Source organism: Gastrolobium bilobum, unplaced genomic scaffold (assembly GCF_033153095.1).
Source record: "Gastrolobium bilobum isolate Gb01-03AN ecotype WA unplaced genomic scaffold, APGP_CSIRO_Gbil_v1 utg42558, whole genome shotgun sequence".
In the NCBI taxonomy this organism is placed as follows: Eukaryota; Viridiplantae; Streptophyta; class Magnoliopsida; order Fabales; family Fabaceae; genus Gastrolobium; species Gastrolobium bilobum.
This window is the reverse complement of record NW_026896757.1, coordinates 67,711-84,842: the sequence shown is the minus strand read 5'-3', so window position 1 is coordinate 84,842 and position 17,132 is coordinate 67,711. Positions and strand designations below refer to the sequence as shown.

Here is a 17,132-nt window from a genome sequence, read left to right as displayed (position 1 = left end):
TTGGAACAAGATATTCGATGAAAATTGTTATGTACATTCAACAAAAAGAAACAACAAAAAAACAACCTTACACCTTTGTAGTTCGTAGAGAGCAAAGATGTTAGGACAGTAAGTTGTACCAAAAAAAAAAAAAAAAGCGAGTTCTTCGAAATAATTAATAGAAATAACTGTCGAACGCTGGTAAAGTCGTCGTCACCTCGGTCGCAAGCACACATGCATCTCTCTAAGCACAGCCATTACCTACGCGTTCATAAAGAATAGAAAATAAACGACACGATTAGGATATGATGATTTTATAAGCTTATTAACAATACTTATCAACTTCATAACCCCGTTGCACAGAAACTACCTTGTCGCAAAATACAAAGAGAATAATAAATCAAATAAAGTTGTGTGTTGATACGCGTAAAACCATTATGAATCAACATTTTATTAACAGAATCAACATTTTAGCCCATGGATAAAGGTTAGTTTAAGAAGAGGGTAAAAAAAAACACAAACTCACACACATACAACGAGCCAGAAAAAAGATGTTACGAAAGGAAAAATCACATCGCACTTTCTGACTCGGGACCATAACCCAAATATGAATGACAATCCTGCAAACCTGAACACTCCAAATAAATTCTTGATATAAAATTAAACTGGTGAAATCGCAATCAAAGAGCCATTTTAATCGCTAATATTGATAGAGCATTGAATCAGTCATTATTTATTGAATATAACCATTGTGATTAATGTAGAACTTAATCAGACAGAAATTTGCAGCGCTGCGAACTTGATGCCAAACCATGAACGACAAGGTCCAACAATTTGAAGACTGAACCTTGAAATGAAGCTTTGAATGCATAACTTAATAGATCGGTTAGAATCAGCATTGAACTATTAACGACAAACCAATAATACCACGGCAACAACCTGATACTCGACATGAAGTCATTTGAAGTGACTTACTTAATAAACAAAAATATGAGTGATTTTCATTTTTTCTACAGTCTAAAAGACTCCTCTTTCCTCCTAAGTTACACCAAGTCAATTAAATAGCGGACATGAAGAAGTTTTACCTAAGTATGTATTTATCATTCAATTTCATTTCAAAGTTGTTGACCATTGTTGTCATCTTGTTGAATTTCCACATGTAATAACAAGGAATGGACTTCCAACTAGACCACCATAACACATCTGACTCTGTTTTGTTCCCATGTCTCCTCAAACAAAGCCATCAGGACTATTAGAACATTCATGAAAATGCTACAATGAACTGTTTGCAAGCCTTTCCATGATAATAAGTTCCTAAAAAAATTTCAAATCATTTTAATAAAGACAAGCAAACAAGTGATATCCAGGTGCTGGTCTTTCCTAAGAATAGGCGCTACTCTTACTCCTTTAAGTTGGCCTTCATATTAGGAGGTAAGAGGTTGAGTTTAGCATATGCCATTAGATACCAATTGCAATAATGAGACTGACTGCGTGAATATTATATAATAGTCCTTAAATTTACTAAGTGCAGTTATGACCTCAAGCTTTCAGCTAAAGTTTCCTGTCCAAAATTTCATAAGCTACTAGTCAGTTAAACTAATCTCTAAACCAAAATTTCACAGTTGCTATAAATTTCAATGGGTGTCAAGATCTTTGAGGTTATTAATCTTCACATTATTACACCTTTCATAACCCGAAGCAGAATTTGTAATTCCTATGCGTTCTCAGTATTCGAGTAATAAAAACGAAAGAAACATAGGAAAAATTAGCGGAAAGTCACAATTGGCATGTGGTACCAAATTTGTTGATTCAGCCAACGAATCCCTGATTATGGTTAACTAGGAAAGTAGTAAACAACGGTAACTCTAAATATACAAATTTAATCAGCAAGTATTCCTCACATAATCTTTAGAAGCACATTCAAGATTCTTACATAGTGGAAATTACACCTCATGTAAAATAAGTTAGACGGTGATTGAATTTCCTACCCTAAAAACTACCTTCCAAGGGATGGAAAAAAACCCGGAGAGAGATCACAGCCAATCGCTAAAAAATAATGGGGTCAAAACTTAGAAGCAAAAAGTTATTACTGTGCAAGCGCAGTTGAGCTAAGTACAAGACTCAATATGCCAAGTTTTTATGTCACGCTAATGGTATCTATGAACACATTCAACAAACTGAGAAGGTACGTTATAGCAATGACAAAGACAGAAAGAAACATTATGACACATCAGAGACAGAAATCAAAAACAATATGTGATGAAATTTAAAGCCTAACAGATGTAAACCAATCAGAAATAAGATAATAATGAATAGAATTAGAGATAGCGCACAAAACAAGATGAAAATCTGTGCAACCTGCTCTAAGATACTCCTCACAAAAATTTGGACTACAAAGAGTTCTTGACACAAAACATCTGCTCTAAGATATTCCATATTTTCCATGTATATGGTTTTCAGGATTTCAGGCTTAGAACCAACAGATCATTTACACTAAGATTTGCACCTAAGGTATGTAGCCCGAATGACACATGCAATGTAGTTTTACATCTATGACATAAAGAATATTTGGGAAAAGAATTAGTCATGGGATGATTACTTACAGAAAACAATTCTCATTGTTGAATTCCTGGCCCATGTCCTCCTTGGGTTTGCTGCTGCTGCTGTATTTGTTGGAGAAGATTGGCAGCAAACTGTAATGTTGACTGGTATCTCTGGTTCTTATCAGCCTCCACTTCTGATGTGCCTTGACCAACTCCAAAGACAGGAAGTTGCTGATGATTGGGAGGGTCTGAGTTTACTTGGTCCACTGCATATGGCATGACAGTTTGTTGCTGAGAAGGATTAACATTGTTAACTTGATTAGATAAGCCAATAGAATTATTATTAGGTTGCTGGAAAGCCTGAGAATTGTTGTTAGGTTGCTGGAAAGCCTGAGAATTGTTGTTAGGTTGCTGGAATGCCTGAGAATTGTATAAAACAGAAGCATTTGATCCCTGAACCACTCCAAAGCCTTTCTGAGTGTTGGGGGAGACTTCGACCTGATAATGATCACTGAGATGGGGAGATACAGCTACTTGTCCACTTTGAGTAGGTATCACGAAATTAGACACGTGTCTGGATGAAACAGCACCTTGCTGTTGTAGGTTGGCAGCATGGTCTTGCATATGAGAACTGCCAGAGACCATTTGAGCAGTGTGGCCAGGAGCAGATGCTGGTGGATAAGGCTGATAGTGAGCAGTGTGAAAGCTATACATGCCCCCCAACTGTTGAGGAGGATGAATGGAATGATCTGCAATTTGATGATTTTGTTTCCACAAATGAGATTGGTTTCCATCATTAGGTGCCACAGGAGGAAATGGAGGCTTCATAGTTGAGGAGCCTACTGCTGACATGGCACCATCACTGGCAGATGATTGTGTAGTCGAAGGGAGTAAAGAAGCTAAAGTTGCAATAAGCTCAGGTGTTAAAGCAACTCCCGCTTGGGACACAGTAGTGGTATTAGGAGCATAATCAGGAGGCACACACTGAACTGAAGGGGCCCCACCTGTATCTGGATAGCCCGGTTTAGCAGGAAGCTTAGAATCATCACGCAACATTCTGTTATAATCCATTGGTAAAGCCTGTTCCTCCTTTACAGGAATCAAACCATATTCAGCCTGCGAAGGAGGAATCTGCTGCATATACTGAGTTGATGGTATAGGCAAATGCGGTGATTGTTGCATGGGTTCACTACTTGGCACTGGCGTAAACTTAAGAACCACACCATATAGACGTTCAGGTCCAGTGATTTTCAAAACTTTTGTCAGGAAATCAGAAGGGGGTACAAGGAATAAGGTGGTGTTATCACCAAATTTGGCTACACCAGCACGATTTTTTGCACTAAGGTAGCGTAGGAATTCAGTGTATGAGGCAAAATCATCTTCACTATCAGGCAGAAAGAAAACAATATCAAAACCAATTGCATCAGCATAATGTTTTGTGAGTATATCCAACCCCGTCCTAGCTGAGCAATCAACAACATCAGGACTGCAGCAAAAGAACAAAACAAACTTTAATTAAAGCATCAAAACAGTACCCTGAACACACGTATACATTTTAACTGCTAAGGAAAAAGCAAATGGCTCAGGTCCAAAAATTTAGGGCCTGTTTCTTTGTGTTTAAGAACATAAAAAGAGCAAGTTAGGTAGCTTCTTAACCAATAATGCAACAGTTAAGAACAGTTCTTTTAGAAACAGAATATAAAAGAACAATAAACACACCATTCTTCCCGATGATACTCTGGAAGAACAAAGATAGATATACTAGAAAAGCTAGCATGCAGCACAAACCAGTAAAATTCTTAAAACCTAAACATTTGCTGCAGAAAAGAAACAACACGTAGAGGAAAGAATATATGCTACACATGGACCATGTTAGCAATGAGGAAGAGGTAAATGCAAAACAAGTCATAAAGAAACTGATTCCAAGGAACATTCCAATTTCTTTCTTCCTCTTCCACATTTGCAAAATCCAATTGATACATTATGAACAGATAAAATTATACTCACAGCTCTGACCCAATCCCTTTCCCAATAGGGACGCATCTAGCACGACAAACAGGAGTTCCCCCTTTTGCAATAATTCCACGCCATATATGATCAGTATCAGGTTGGACAGAACCATGTACTCCAGCAGTAATCTGTGTATTCATTGGACCAAGGTGATTCTTTCCTTGAATGTTTACAAATGGACCAGAACCACCACCATCAATGACTGGATCGATTCCATATGTTTGTTCTATAGCTAACCCACGATCATCTATATTCCTTAAAGGAAATGGAACATCATCTGCAGGCAAAGTACCATCTACCCTTGAACGTTTAGAATCTCTTGCAAACTGGTTTATGTCAAGTACATCCCATGCACCAGACGCTGATCTTTTAGGAAGCCTAATACCCGTTGCAGGTGAAGAAAACATCCCTGGTGCAGGAGGAGATGGCCTCTTCCAGTTTGGACCCATCTTACTCTTGGAGCTACTATCCTGAAATTTGTCGTGTGTACCAATCTCATTAAACTCAGGACCAGAAAGGGATTCGAGACCACCTTGAGGACCAAAAGGCCGCATTGGTACGTTGGGTCCAATAATACCACTAGGTGGTAACTGTCCAGGAAAATTGTTTGGAACCATGGGACGATTATGACCAAATACATCCATTTGTAATGGTCGAAATGGATGCTCATTCAGGAATACATCAGGTGTTGGCCCGTTAGTTCCAGGATAAAAGCCGGGGTAATCTTTGCCAGGTACCTGGTCACTGCTTGAATACATAATTGTAATTCGAGGATCATTAAAAAGGCGTCCTTGAAGGCCCTCTTTCGCACGTCGAGCTTCATCAACACTTCTAAATTCAACAAACGAAAAATTCCTTGAAGGAAAGCTCTTGATTCTCTCAATTTCACCAAATAAAATCATGGCATTGTGGAGCATTTGCTCGTCAATCTGAACAGCAGGAGGATAACCAATCCACAAAATATTACTAGGTTGACCATCACCCTTCCTCCCCATTGAAGGTTGTGAATACTGTTGACAAAAGAACAAGTATTTATAAGGAAGTCTAATAAAGTTCAAGCTACATGTACAGAGAAAACATTAACCATTTTACGGTCTTAAGTCTTAACAATGTCATGTCTTCCTAAAACAAACACATCAAACAAGACAATGACAAAACAGATGAGCAGGGGTAATACAATACACTTGCAATCAGATGCACATTGCACAGGACTCTCACCAGTGGTCTTTTCTGTCCAGAATAGGAATCAGCAGGACCCAAGCTTTTCCCTTGAAACTGCCCATAATCAAGCAATTGATCCTACAGCAATCAGCAAAGGAAACATTAGCTACATCAGAATAACATGCAGTTGAAGCAAAAACTATATAAAACGGAAACAACCCAGCCAACTCCTAGAAAACATGAACACAAAATTAATTAGAATGAAGCTGATATAGCTCACATCCAAAAACACTATTGACATGATCAGACAAGCCTTAAAATAAAAGCAACCAAAGTCCACTTTTAACAGTACAAAGCTTTATAAATAGTCGTTTGCTCAAATATGGATTATTTATTATTGCAAGAAATAGCATTCCAGGCTGCGTCATTTTCAAAGAACCACTCCCCACTAACCTAATTGAAATTACTCTATAGAATCTACCACGAGGCATCAGGATGTGTGTAGTATAATAGGTAATTAAATAATAGAAGGAAGTGAAAAAATAAGAAACAAAACCAACATTCTAAAATATGAACTTATTTCCTACTTGTTAAAAAACACATAAACTTACTTTTTTTGTAGAATGTGACCGTAGGAAATCGACACGGATATGCTCCCCACCTATACGTTTCCCATTCATGATTTTCATTGCTTGAGTAGCATCGTCCAAATTGAAAAATTCAACACAAGCAGTATTTCGGTCTCTGAAGAACCTAAAATCCTCAATTTTACCAAATTTACGAAATTCAGCTTCCAATTCTTCCTTTGTAACAGCTGGGCTAATACCACCCACCCAAAGCTGTTTAGATGGCTTTGCCTGAAATCAGGATTTTTGGGTAATTTAATTTTAAACATACATTAGAAGAATACAGATCTTAGCATCTACAAGCAGATATTCCTAAAAAAGTAACAAACACGTTACAATAAAAAAAAAAATTGATACTAATAAAAACAAATTGTATTTTTGCTTCAAACTATACAAAGGCACAACCCCTACTATGGATTCAGCATTTAAACAATTGAAAATAAAGTCACTTTTTCAGGAAATGCAGTATGCATATGGACTTTACGTGAAAGCTATATTTTGAGATATAGGATAAAAATCTCGAGTTAAATAGTAGCACGCAGTACTTGGACTACACAAGTGCTGAACAATATCACAAACAGTAACAGCTACAGTATCATGAAGTTACAGCCTGCTTGGTTTTTCTCATTGCTCCTGCATCCTTTAGTGTAGAATTCAACCATTTCCCAAATTAAGGCAATATAAGCATAAATCACCATGGTTATTAAACTACATTGCCCATCATTCTGGCTAGATGACACTTCACTCTACCAGTCTACTTATAGCACCCAAATTGTTCCCCACATCAATTAGACAGTACAATCAATTCGTTTTCATCTTTACTTCCATCAACCATGAACAGTGAACCACCATGCAAGGGTTCCAACTAACAAACTTTCTTCCCTTTCTTTTTAGTAACCATATTTTACTGATACCAGGTATTGAAGTCTTAAAAAAATAAAATTTATAAAACTTCAAAAGCTTCGACATTCAAATGATCATGAGACACAAACACAAGAACAAGAAGAACATCAAAAACTAGTGTGCCAAGTATTTTATGAAACGTTGCATTGTTTTGACATCATTGTCAAATACGGGTCCGTGCTTCATAGTTGGGAACCTTATAATCTCATGAACCCCCACCCCACCCCCCTAACAACCAAAAATAAAAGATAAAAGGCAGACTATTTCGAGTTTGAAGGAATGGAGAAATAGTGTTAGAAGAGCCGCACCCAATATGGGTTCAATAATGCTTGAATCGGATTAAATCGGCTTGGACACCAAACAAAAGATAAAAGGCAACTAAATTGTTATTTTGCCCATAGTTCACGGAAGGGTTATAGCAGGCCACTTTACTTTGCATTTGCAATAGGATCATTACATGGATCGAACCTATGGCCTCAGCTCACATGGCGACAACACTAACTATGGTGTCAAGGAAGGGAGAGACATCAAAGATGAAAGAATATTACAAGTTGGGTAGTAAATAAAGAAAAGCACTTGTGTTTCATTAGTTCTAATTGAAGATGGGTGTGAAATGCCCAGGGCAATATAAATTGAACTGAACATAAGGAAAGACTATTAAACATTATATAGTACAATATGACACGATACAACTTTTTCACTTCAAACCATTACATAAGTGCTTTGTAATTTCTAACCAAGGCTACCATTTAATACTTGCAAAAGCTCCCCTTTTGATTTAAGGGCTGAAGCTGAAACCATTTACCATTTAATACGGGACATCATCCCCACATCAACTATCCATCTGCACTTCCTATTCTTAGCAAGATTCTAAGATTTCTTGGAATTTCATCTTTCAAAATCATAATAGAAGAGAAAATAACTAGAGTCCCTTCTTTGTATGATTGATTCTATCCAATGCTTCGTTTCCATAGAGTTGTAGAATTTAGATTTTGTATTTTACTGGTGTTTCCTTCTATAGATCTTATCTCAAGCTCCTCCCTCAATTACCAAATACAGAGAAATGCCTTCCTATGAATCCTGTTCAGAAGTTTAACGCACCTTCTAAGTTCAGTTTCTTGATTTAAAAAACAGTCCTTTGAAAGATAAAGGGGGTCCATTATAATTATACGTCAGGTTGCAGTTTGGACCATTGTAAAGGAGTGTAATTCATGATACTAAAGCACAATTACTGTTCATGTTTCTATAGCACCAGTCTAGTTTTTTATTTTATTTGTCTTTTTAGTTTCTTTTCATTCACGTTAATTCATTTGAAGGGCTAGGATTTGTTTTTAAGTATGGCAGACCAATAGGTTTTTTGATGGCTGTAACAGGAGTGGTTCAGATTTCTCACACCGTAAGTCTTCATCTCAAATAATGCTTGGTATCGATCAGCTTGGTGCTTCACACCAGAGTGTAGTGGCGGTATTTGATCTAGGTGTGCAAAGATCATCAAGGTGAAACTAGCTGTAATCAGATAGAAAAAAAATATGCAGATATGAAGTGCTGTGTGATGCAATATAGCTCTAGGCCTCTTATCCTCCACATCAGATGCGAAGCATTCTTCTCTAATATCAGCATTGTGTGTTTCTCTAAGCCTATGTCGGATAAGCTGCAATTCCAAAGACTTCAAAAAGCATTCTTCCCTACTGTTTGCATTATATTCTTTTCTAAGTCTACATCAGCAGATGTACTCCAATTCCAGTCCTCAAAACCTCAAAATCCACTCTCCTCTATTGTCCACAGGATAATGGCCTCATATTTCTTCATTGATTCATTCCTAGATATCATTGTTGTGGACTATTCAGAATTAAGTTGGGGAGAAGAGGAGCATATTTTCGCTACTACATGTGAGTACTTACTCTTTTACTAAAAATAGAAAAAAGGTGGGACTTAGATAAGAATAACCATAAAAGGGTGGACAGAATAGTAAAAGTCAGTTACATTATTTTAGTAAAAGATGTACAGAGTTTTCAATACTATCGGAATATGGAAAGATATTTTCGGAGAAGAGAGGAAGTCAAGGTACATTACAGTTGTTTCATATTTATGGTCAGGAACAAAGAATTATTGTCCCTGCCACTTATTTTGAAGAAGGTGTATACTTTTTTATATACAGAAAGATCAGAGTTTTACTTCACTGATGCTGTTTCGCAATTTGCATGTCACTCACGATTGCAGCTAACTGCTTTTAAGTGTTGACCCTAGAAGTCCCGTGAACTCCTCTCGGGGAGGAAAAAAAAATTAAAACGCACGAAGCCTGGACATGCTCTATGTTTCGCTCAACGTAAATATTTTCTGCAACATTTCTGAGGATTAAGGTTATCTCAAATTAGATAATAAAAGTAGTTTTGAATCGATTTTATAGGCAAGCACTTCTCTTTTACAATTTCGATAACTCGAACGATGCACATTTGTATGAGGGGTTTAATTCATTGAACATATGCTAAGTAAGCATCTTAGACATTTTCGATATTTGTTTTGGAACCAAAGCTGAGTGCCTTACGAAATCAACCACAAAACTAGCTTTGAGGTGATAAAAATTATTTAACAGGACAAGATTTACGTTGTTAATTGCAAACAGTTATAGCAACATTTTTTACCGATCCAAATTCGGGAATTTGAGTATTCGCTCTTCAAATAACAACAAAACGAAAATTTTTAGCTTCGAATATCAGAAAATTGTGTGTTTTAAATTTATTTATAATCACGACTAATTCACTCGCCGCCTAACGTGATTGGATTCGGGGATTTGGCTCAACGTAAAATCCCAGTATTCGCACCAACCAATCGCATGCACAACGAGTTTTCAAGATTTCTTCGTTCAAATGCATATGAGACAGAAAACGAAAATTGTTGAAGATAGGGATTTGATTTGTTCAACGAGCATGCATATCGAGGAAATTCGGGAGATAATTAGCAACGAAAAAAGAGGAACAAAGAAAAACAAGAATCTGACATGTAATAATAACGATACGGTGTTTGTGGCAAGAAGAAGAAGAAGAAGAAGAATAAATACACGAATCCGCAGAGAGAAAGTGAAATCTAACAGAGCACAAAGATGAGAACAAACCGGTCTAGCAAACTCAATCTTCAAGGAATTTCCACGAAGAGAGAACCCTTGCAGAGCGTTCTTGGCGGCCTTGGCATCTTCGACGCGCTTGAAAAACACGAACGCGTAACTGCGAGCGGAATACGAGGTCACGCTATCGAGTGCGCCGTATTGGGCGAAGAGTTCCATGAGATCGGAATCGGTGACGTCCGGCGCCAGATTCCCAACCCATAGGTTGTTGGAGGGTGTAACCATCTCCTCCGAATAATTCACGGCGGCGGCGCCTTCCTGAGCAGGCCTGATTGATTTCGTCGGAAGCGGCATTGCTATCGAAAATCCGACGGAAGATGTATCTGAGATTTCCCCTACGAATCCAGCGAAACTTCGAGAGATTGGTGGTAAAAAAAATTGAGAGCGAAAAAAACCCTAGCGGAGAGAGTATTGAACTTTTCGTAGTGAGATATATAGAGAGAGAGGAAGCCCTAAATCGTTTTGGTTCCTTTGTTCGGTTTTTTATTTCCTTTTATTTAATTTTTAATAGGTTGCCACGCGTTACAATTGGTATCCAAAAACTTTTAATGTTGTTGGAGTACGAATAAAAAAGTCACTTTTTAAATAAATTAATTTTTTTCAGATTATATTACTGGACAATTTAATTTTTCTATTTTTACGACCATTTTTATATCATTAGATGATATTTAAATAAATTAAATCAATGGTTTTCCTATATTATATGCCAATATTCTTTCTTTCTTTCTTTTTTCCTCTTCTCTGTCTTCAAAGTACTAGGATCTATGTGTTTAGGTATTATTGATTTAAAGATGGGATTTAATTTTCTCAAGGCATGAGAATTGTTTTTTTTTTACTCAGCTAGTTGTAGATCTCATATTTATTAAAAAGACAATTTCACGTAAATTGAAGGATTACAATATGCAAAACACTTTTCAAGTAATATAAGAATTATTTTTCCCTTTAAATATTATCTAATAATATAAAAATTAGATAAGTTATTCTATCTATTTTTTCCTACCTTATTTACTTATCTTTAATATTATTGTATCAGAATCTCAAGATGAAAGAGAAAGAATGAGATTCTAATCCAATGATATTGAAGATAAGTAGACAAAAAAAAAGTATAGGTAGAATATTATATCTCTATAAAAATAATAGTAAATGTAAAAAGATTAAATTGTTGGGCAACGACAAAATCTCAAGTAATAGCCGGAGTGTCATTGGTTATGAAGCACTGACACTTCAAAATTCATGACGTGTCGTGTCCGATACTTTTCGACACTTCCCGACACTCCAATACTCATTGCAAAGACTCAAAAAATGTTCAGAGATTACGTTGCATTGCATTTTGAGTTTCAACTATTATAACCGTTGGATTACGATTACTATTTTATTGAGTTTAATATAAATATTTGGGATATCTTATGTTTCTTTGCAAAATTGATAGGTATTATAAGTTTAGCTTTATTTTTTTGTTAAATTATTGAATATTAAATATAATACACACTACATAAATTATAAATATTATATAATATCAAAACGTGTCCTAACGTGTCAACATTTAACATTTTTTAGAATTAATGTGTAGGAATATCGTGTCATGTCATATGTCTCGTGTCGATGTCGGTGCAACATAGGTCATTGGGCTTAGAGGTTTGATTTCAAATTTGGACTTATAACAAAATCTATCTATTGTATATTATGATAGCTAGAGTGCTATATATTTGACAAAAACCAAATGTTTCATAAACGGATGAAGCATAAAGATGGTAATATGATTGAATCTGGTGGGTCAATCTTTTAACCTACCAAAAACAAAGCGGGTTGGATTGAGGTTTTTAACCCACCAACCACCTCAACTCTCACCGCCTAAAAGTGAGTCAAAACGAGTTCAACTTGTTGGTCATAAATTTTTAATTTTTATTTTACAATTAAATAGTATTTTATTTGTTATTAAACTTTTATGATATCCAAATTTTTTCTATGTTAATGCTCTCTAAAAAAAAAATTAAACAGGTGTTGGTACTTATTCCCATGCACGTGATTAACCGAGTTTTGTAAATAATGCTTCTTTCATGACCGTTGGAGTTGCAACTGTGTTTAACATTGTTGGGAACTCGGTCCCTCAAGTCGGCTGAACAGCCTTTTGCGCAAGTCAGTCAATGAGATACTGGATCTCAGATCTCGGCAATTACCTCGGCCTGAACCTCACCAGGTCGGGCAACGCAGCTAAAATCAAAACTCAAACAGGAGAGAGAGAGAGAGAGAGAGAGAGATGAGAACACAAACAGATTTTAACGTGGGAAAACCGAGACAATGAAGAAGTAAAAACCCACAGGACCTAGTCCAGTTCAAAAAATTCACTATGAAAATAATGGTTACAAAGAATCAAATTCACTAATGTGATGGTTAACTCGACTTCTCCAACAAATGGTGATAATCAAACCTCCCTAGAGATGTTTTACTCAAACTCTCTCTAGAGATCTCTCAAATACAAAGCTTAAAGCTTTCCTCTCAAATCACTCAAATATTTTTCTCTCAATCTTCTAACCTAGCCTCCTCCCACAATTAATGAATATATAGAGGGGGTGAGATCTAGGGTTTAGGGTTTTAGGAAACCCCTCAATGGACTTGGGCTTAGCATCGAAGGAGGAAGCCCAACAAATTTCTTTGCTGGAACCGGCTTTGTCATTATGTCGGACCAATTATGGTCAGTGTGCACTTTGACAAATTCGAGCTCTCCACCTTCCACCACATCCTGAATCCAGTGATACCTCATATCAATATGCTTAGTGCGGGAATGAAGGTTGAATTCTTCGCAAGTTGGATTGCGTTTTGATTGTCACAACCCAGCTCGTACTTGTCTTGATCATGGCCGAGTTCCATGAGGAACTTCTTCATCCACAGCATCTATTTGCTTGACTCAGTAGCGGCAATGTACTCAGTCTCAGTTGTCAATAGTGCAACATATTTCTGAAGTCTTGATTGCCAAGAGATAGCTCCTCCGACAAATCTCATCATGTATCTCGTCATCGATTTCCTCGAGTTAGAATCTCCCCCTAAATCAGAATCTGAGTAGGCTTGCAACTCAACTTTTCCTTCTCCAAATCAGAGGCATAAATTGGTCGTACCTTGGAGGTAATTAAAGATCCACTTCACTGCTTCCTAGTGCTCTTTGTCGGGGTTTGACAGATACCGACTTACTATTCCAACAGCATACGCCAAGTCGGGTCTAGTGCAAATCATTGCGTACATCAAGCTTCCGACGGCGGATTAGTACGGGATCTTCAGCATCTCATATTTGTCTTCATCAGATTTCAGACATTGCTTCTGGTTCAACTTTATGTGTCCAGCTAAGGGGGTGCTTACTGTTTTGGCTTTGTCATGCTAAATCTCTTCAAAATCTTTTCAATATACTTCTCTTGACTTAGCCACAGTAGCTTATTTTGTCTATCTCGGATGATCTTGATTCTGAGTATCTGCTTTGCAGGGCCGAGGTCCTTCATTGCGAAGGACGAGCTCAACGCCTTCTTCAGGGCAGCTATCATCGATTTTTCTTTCCCTACAATAAGCATGTCGTCAACATATAACAACAAAAGCAAAAAATATCTGGCTTCATACCTCTTCACAAATACGTAGTGGTCGACTTCTATCTTCTTAAACTTGTGATCAGTCATGAATGATTCAAACTTCTTGTACCACTGCCGAGGTGCTTGCTTCAAGCCATAGAGGCTCTTCTTTAACCGACATACCAAGTCTTCTTGGTTTGGAGCTCGGAACCGCTCAGGTTGCTCCATATATATTTCTTCTTCTAAATCACCGTGAAGAAATGCTGTCTTCACGTCCATTTGTTCTACCTCAAGATCCATCGAAGCCGCCATGGCTAACACGGTTCGGACCGAGGTCATTTTCACCACAGGAGAAAAAATCTCCTTAAAGTCTACTCTTTTCTTCTGATTGCAGCCTTTCACTACAATTCGAGCTTTGTATCTCGGCTTCTGCCCGTTTTCTTCATTCTTAATCTTGTAGACCCATTTATTTTTCAGAGCTCGTCTTCCTTCAGGCAACTCGGTCAGCTCATAAGTCTGATTCTCGTGCAAAGACTTCATCTCGTCTTGCATTGCCTTTTCCCATTCTTATTTCTCTGAGCTCGTCACAACCTCATCATAACTCTAAGGCTCACCGTCTTCAGTGACAACAGTGTATTCATCAGATGGGTATCTTGTATAGGGTCTTCTTTCTCGAATTGGATATCTCGGTTATTCTTCAGCATGAGAACCCGGTTCATCATTATCATCATCAACTCAGACCTCAGTGTCTTGGTCATCTTCAGCTTGTTGCTGATCATCATTTTCTTTATTTTCTTGATTTTCTCCCCCTGCTTCAGCTCGCACAGGAGGGATGGGTTCTTCACGTCTGACAGTAACCCGGACTTTGGGCTTCGAGATGTCATGAATGGTCTCATCTTCATGAAATATTACATCTCGGCTTCTCACTATCTTCTTATTGATTGGATCCCAAAGTCGGAATCCGAACTCATATCTCGGCGAACCAAGATAGATGCATTCTTTTGTCTTCACATCAAATTTTGCCCTTTCATCTTTATGGATAAGCACGAAAGCTCGGCATCCAAATACCTTCAATTGATTATAGGTTGTTTTACAACCTGTCCAGACTTCTTCTGGAATTTCTCCTTCTAGTGACCGTGATGGTGAGAGGTTGATCAAGTCAACAACAGTTCTGACAGCTTCTCCCCAGAATGATTTCGGTAACCCAGCATTGGATAACATACTTCGTACATTATCTTCAATAGTTCGGTTCATCCTCTTAGCCAGTCCATTCAACTGTGGAGTCTTGGAGAGCGTCTTCTCAAGTCGAATCCCGGCCGCTCTACAATATGTATCAAAAGGGCCGCAATACTCACCACCATTATCAGATCGGATCACCTTCAATTTCTTGTTAGTCTCCCTTTCAACCATAGCCTGGAATTTTTTAAAGGATTGGAGTACCTGGTCTTTAGACTTCAACAAATATACCCACACTTTGCAGGAATGGTCATCAATAAATGAAACAAAGTACTGAGCTCCTCCAAGAGATCTTTTCGAAATAGAGCATACATCAGTATGGACGAGGTCAAGAATATACTTGCTTCGTCTGGGTTGATCCGGTCTCACAAAAGAAACCTGGTGCTGCTTTCCAGCTAGGCAGTGTGTGCAACTCTCCAACGCTTGGCCTTTCAACCCAGTCAGTAATCCTTTCTTGTTCAGGATCTAGAGCCCTTTATCGCTCATGTGACCGAGGCGCTTGTGGCTAGGTTCATCTCGAATAGAATTGGCTTCTCCGCCATTGATCTTTCTTTACATCACGTACAAGGAGCCTTCCTTTTTACCTCGGGCAACAACCAAGTTTTCCTTGGCCAGTTTCCATCTAACACTACCAAAGTAGTTCACTAACCCGGCATCATCAAGCTTGCCTACCGAGATTAGGTTCAACAACATGTCAGGAACATGCCTTACATCTTTCAACACAAGTCGGCACCCAACATCCATGGTCAGGGTCACATCACTGACACCATCAATCTTGCTGGTCACTTGATTTTCCATCTTCACGACTCCAAAATCATCACATCGATAAGAGAAGAAAAAACCTTTGTGTGGAGTAACGTGAAAGGAGGCACCGGAGTCAACAATACACGTGCAGTCATCATATGCAACATTCAAATAATTATCCTCGCCAAGGAAGAATATCTCAGCATCCGAGTTGGCAGCCACCGCAGTGGTGATCTTGTCTTCCCTCTTCTTGGGAATAATCTGATCCGGCTTTACAGAGCTGTTCTTCTCCTCATTCTGCGAAGTCCAGCAGTCTGACTTCTTATGACCTGTCTTTCCACAGTAAAAGCTTTCAACTCATATTACGGCTTTGACCGACCTCTGGACTTTTCTCTTCTATCACGATCTCGACCCCGGCTCTTGCTTATATCTCGAGAGTCGAATTTCCCTTTGCTCTCAGCAATGTTTGCCTCAGCCGTGCTCGAAACACCTCGTTCTCTTATCCTGGCTTCTTCGTTCAGGAGGCTGTCTGTTACGACATCCATCTTCAATTTTCCATCTGAGTCGAATTACTCAAGGTCACCACCAGAGTATCCCAGCTTTCTGGCAGCGAGCTCAACAACAGCAAGGCCTGCATCTCGTCATCAATTTTCATTTCAGCCTTTGACAGTTGATTCACAATACCTTTGTAGGTGTTGAGGTGTTCAATCATGCTCATACCGTCCTTGTATTCCAACTTCACAAGTCGGTGAACCAGGCGTGCTTTTTTCCTGGATGTCTTCTTCTGAATCATAGACTCCAACTTCGTCCACAACTCGTACGCGTTCGTGCACTCGGACACGTGCTCAAAAAGGCTTTTGTCAATATTGTTTATGATTGTAGCTACCAACTTACGACTCTGAAACTCCAATAGGTGAAATTGTCTGCGGTCAGCTTGAACATATCTCTATCATAGGTTATGCCACTGGTTTCCATCTCGTCTCCCTCAGAACCCGTCGAACTCGGGCTCTGATACCACTCTTGAGAACTCGGTTCCCTCAAGTCGACTAAACAGCCCTTTGCGGAAGTCAGTCAATGAGATCCTGGATCTCGGATCTCGGCAATTGCCTCGGCCTGAACTTCACCAGTTCGGGCAGCGCAGTAGAAAATCAAAACTCAAATAGGAGAGAGAGAGAGAGGAGAACACAAACAGATTTTAAAGTGGGAAAACCTTCTCCAATGAAGAAGTAAAAACTCACGGGACCTAGTCTAGTTCAAA

The 17,132-nt window shown here is 38.3% G+C and overlaps 1 protein-coding gene across 2 annotated transcripts; it reads right to left on the bottom strand.

Moving 5' to 3' along the window:
* On the bottom strand, positions 1 to 10,795 carry LOC133301853 (flowering time control protein FPA). 2 transcript variants are annotated; one of them, XM_061501556.1, is made up of 6 exons: positions 10,335 to 10,795; positions 6,305 to 6,550; positions 5,751 to 5,831; positions 4,530 to 5,542; positions 2,583 to 4,008; positions 1 to 240 (listed from the first exon to the last, which is right to left on the bottom strand). In XM_061501556.1, the coding sequence occupies exons 1-5, from the start codon at positions 10,635 to 10,637 to the stop codon at positions 2,595 to 2,597; spliced, it is 3,057 nt and encodes a 1,018-aa protein (XP_061357540.1). In that variant the 5' UTR covers positions 10,638 to 10,795; the 3' UTR covers positions 1 to 240; positions 2,583 to 2,594. The 2 variants fall into 2 exon arrangements, with proteins under 2 accessions (XP_061357540.1, XP_061357541.1); XM_061501557.1 differs by lacking the exon at positions 1 to 240 and adding an exon at positions 1,900 to 2,025.
* Between the last annotated feature and the right edge of the window lie 6,337 nt (positions 10,796 to 17,132).

Bases quoted from the DNA above. Each gene is read 5' to 3' on its own strand.
- LOC133301853 (XM_061501556.1), bottom strand. From the start codon at position 10,637: ATGCCGCTTCCGACGAAATCAATCAGGCCTGCTCAGGAAGGCGCCGCC. The intron at 6,551-10,334 runs GTTTGTTCTCAT...TCCTGATTTCAG, and splicing joins AGATTGAGTTTGCTAGACCG to GCAAAGCCATCTAAACAGCT. The intron at 5,543-5,750 runs GTGAGAGTCCTG...TTTTGTCAACAG, and splicing joins CTGGACAGAAAAGACCACTG to TATTCACAACCTTCAATGGG.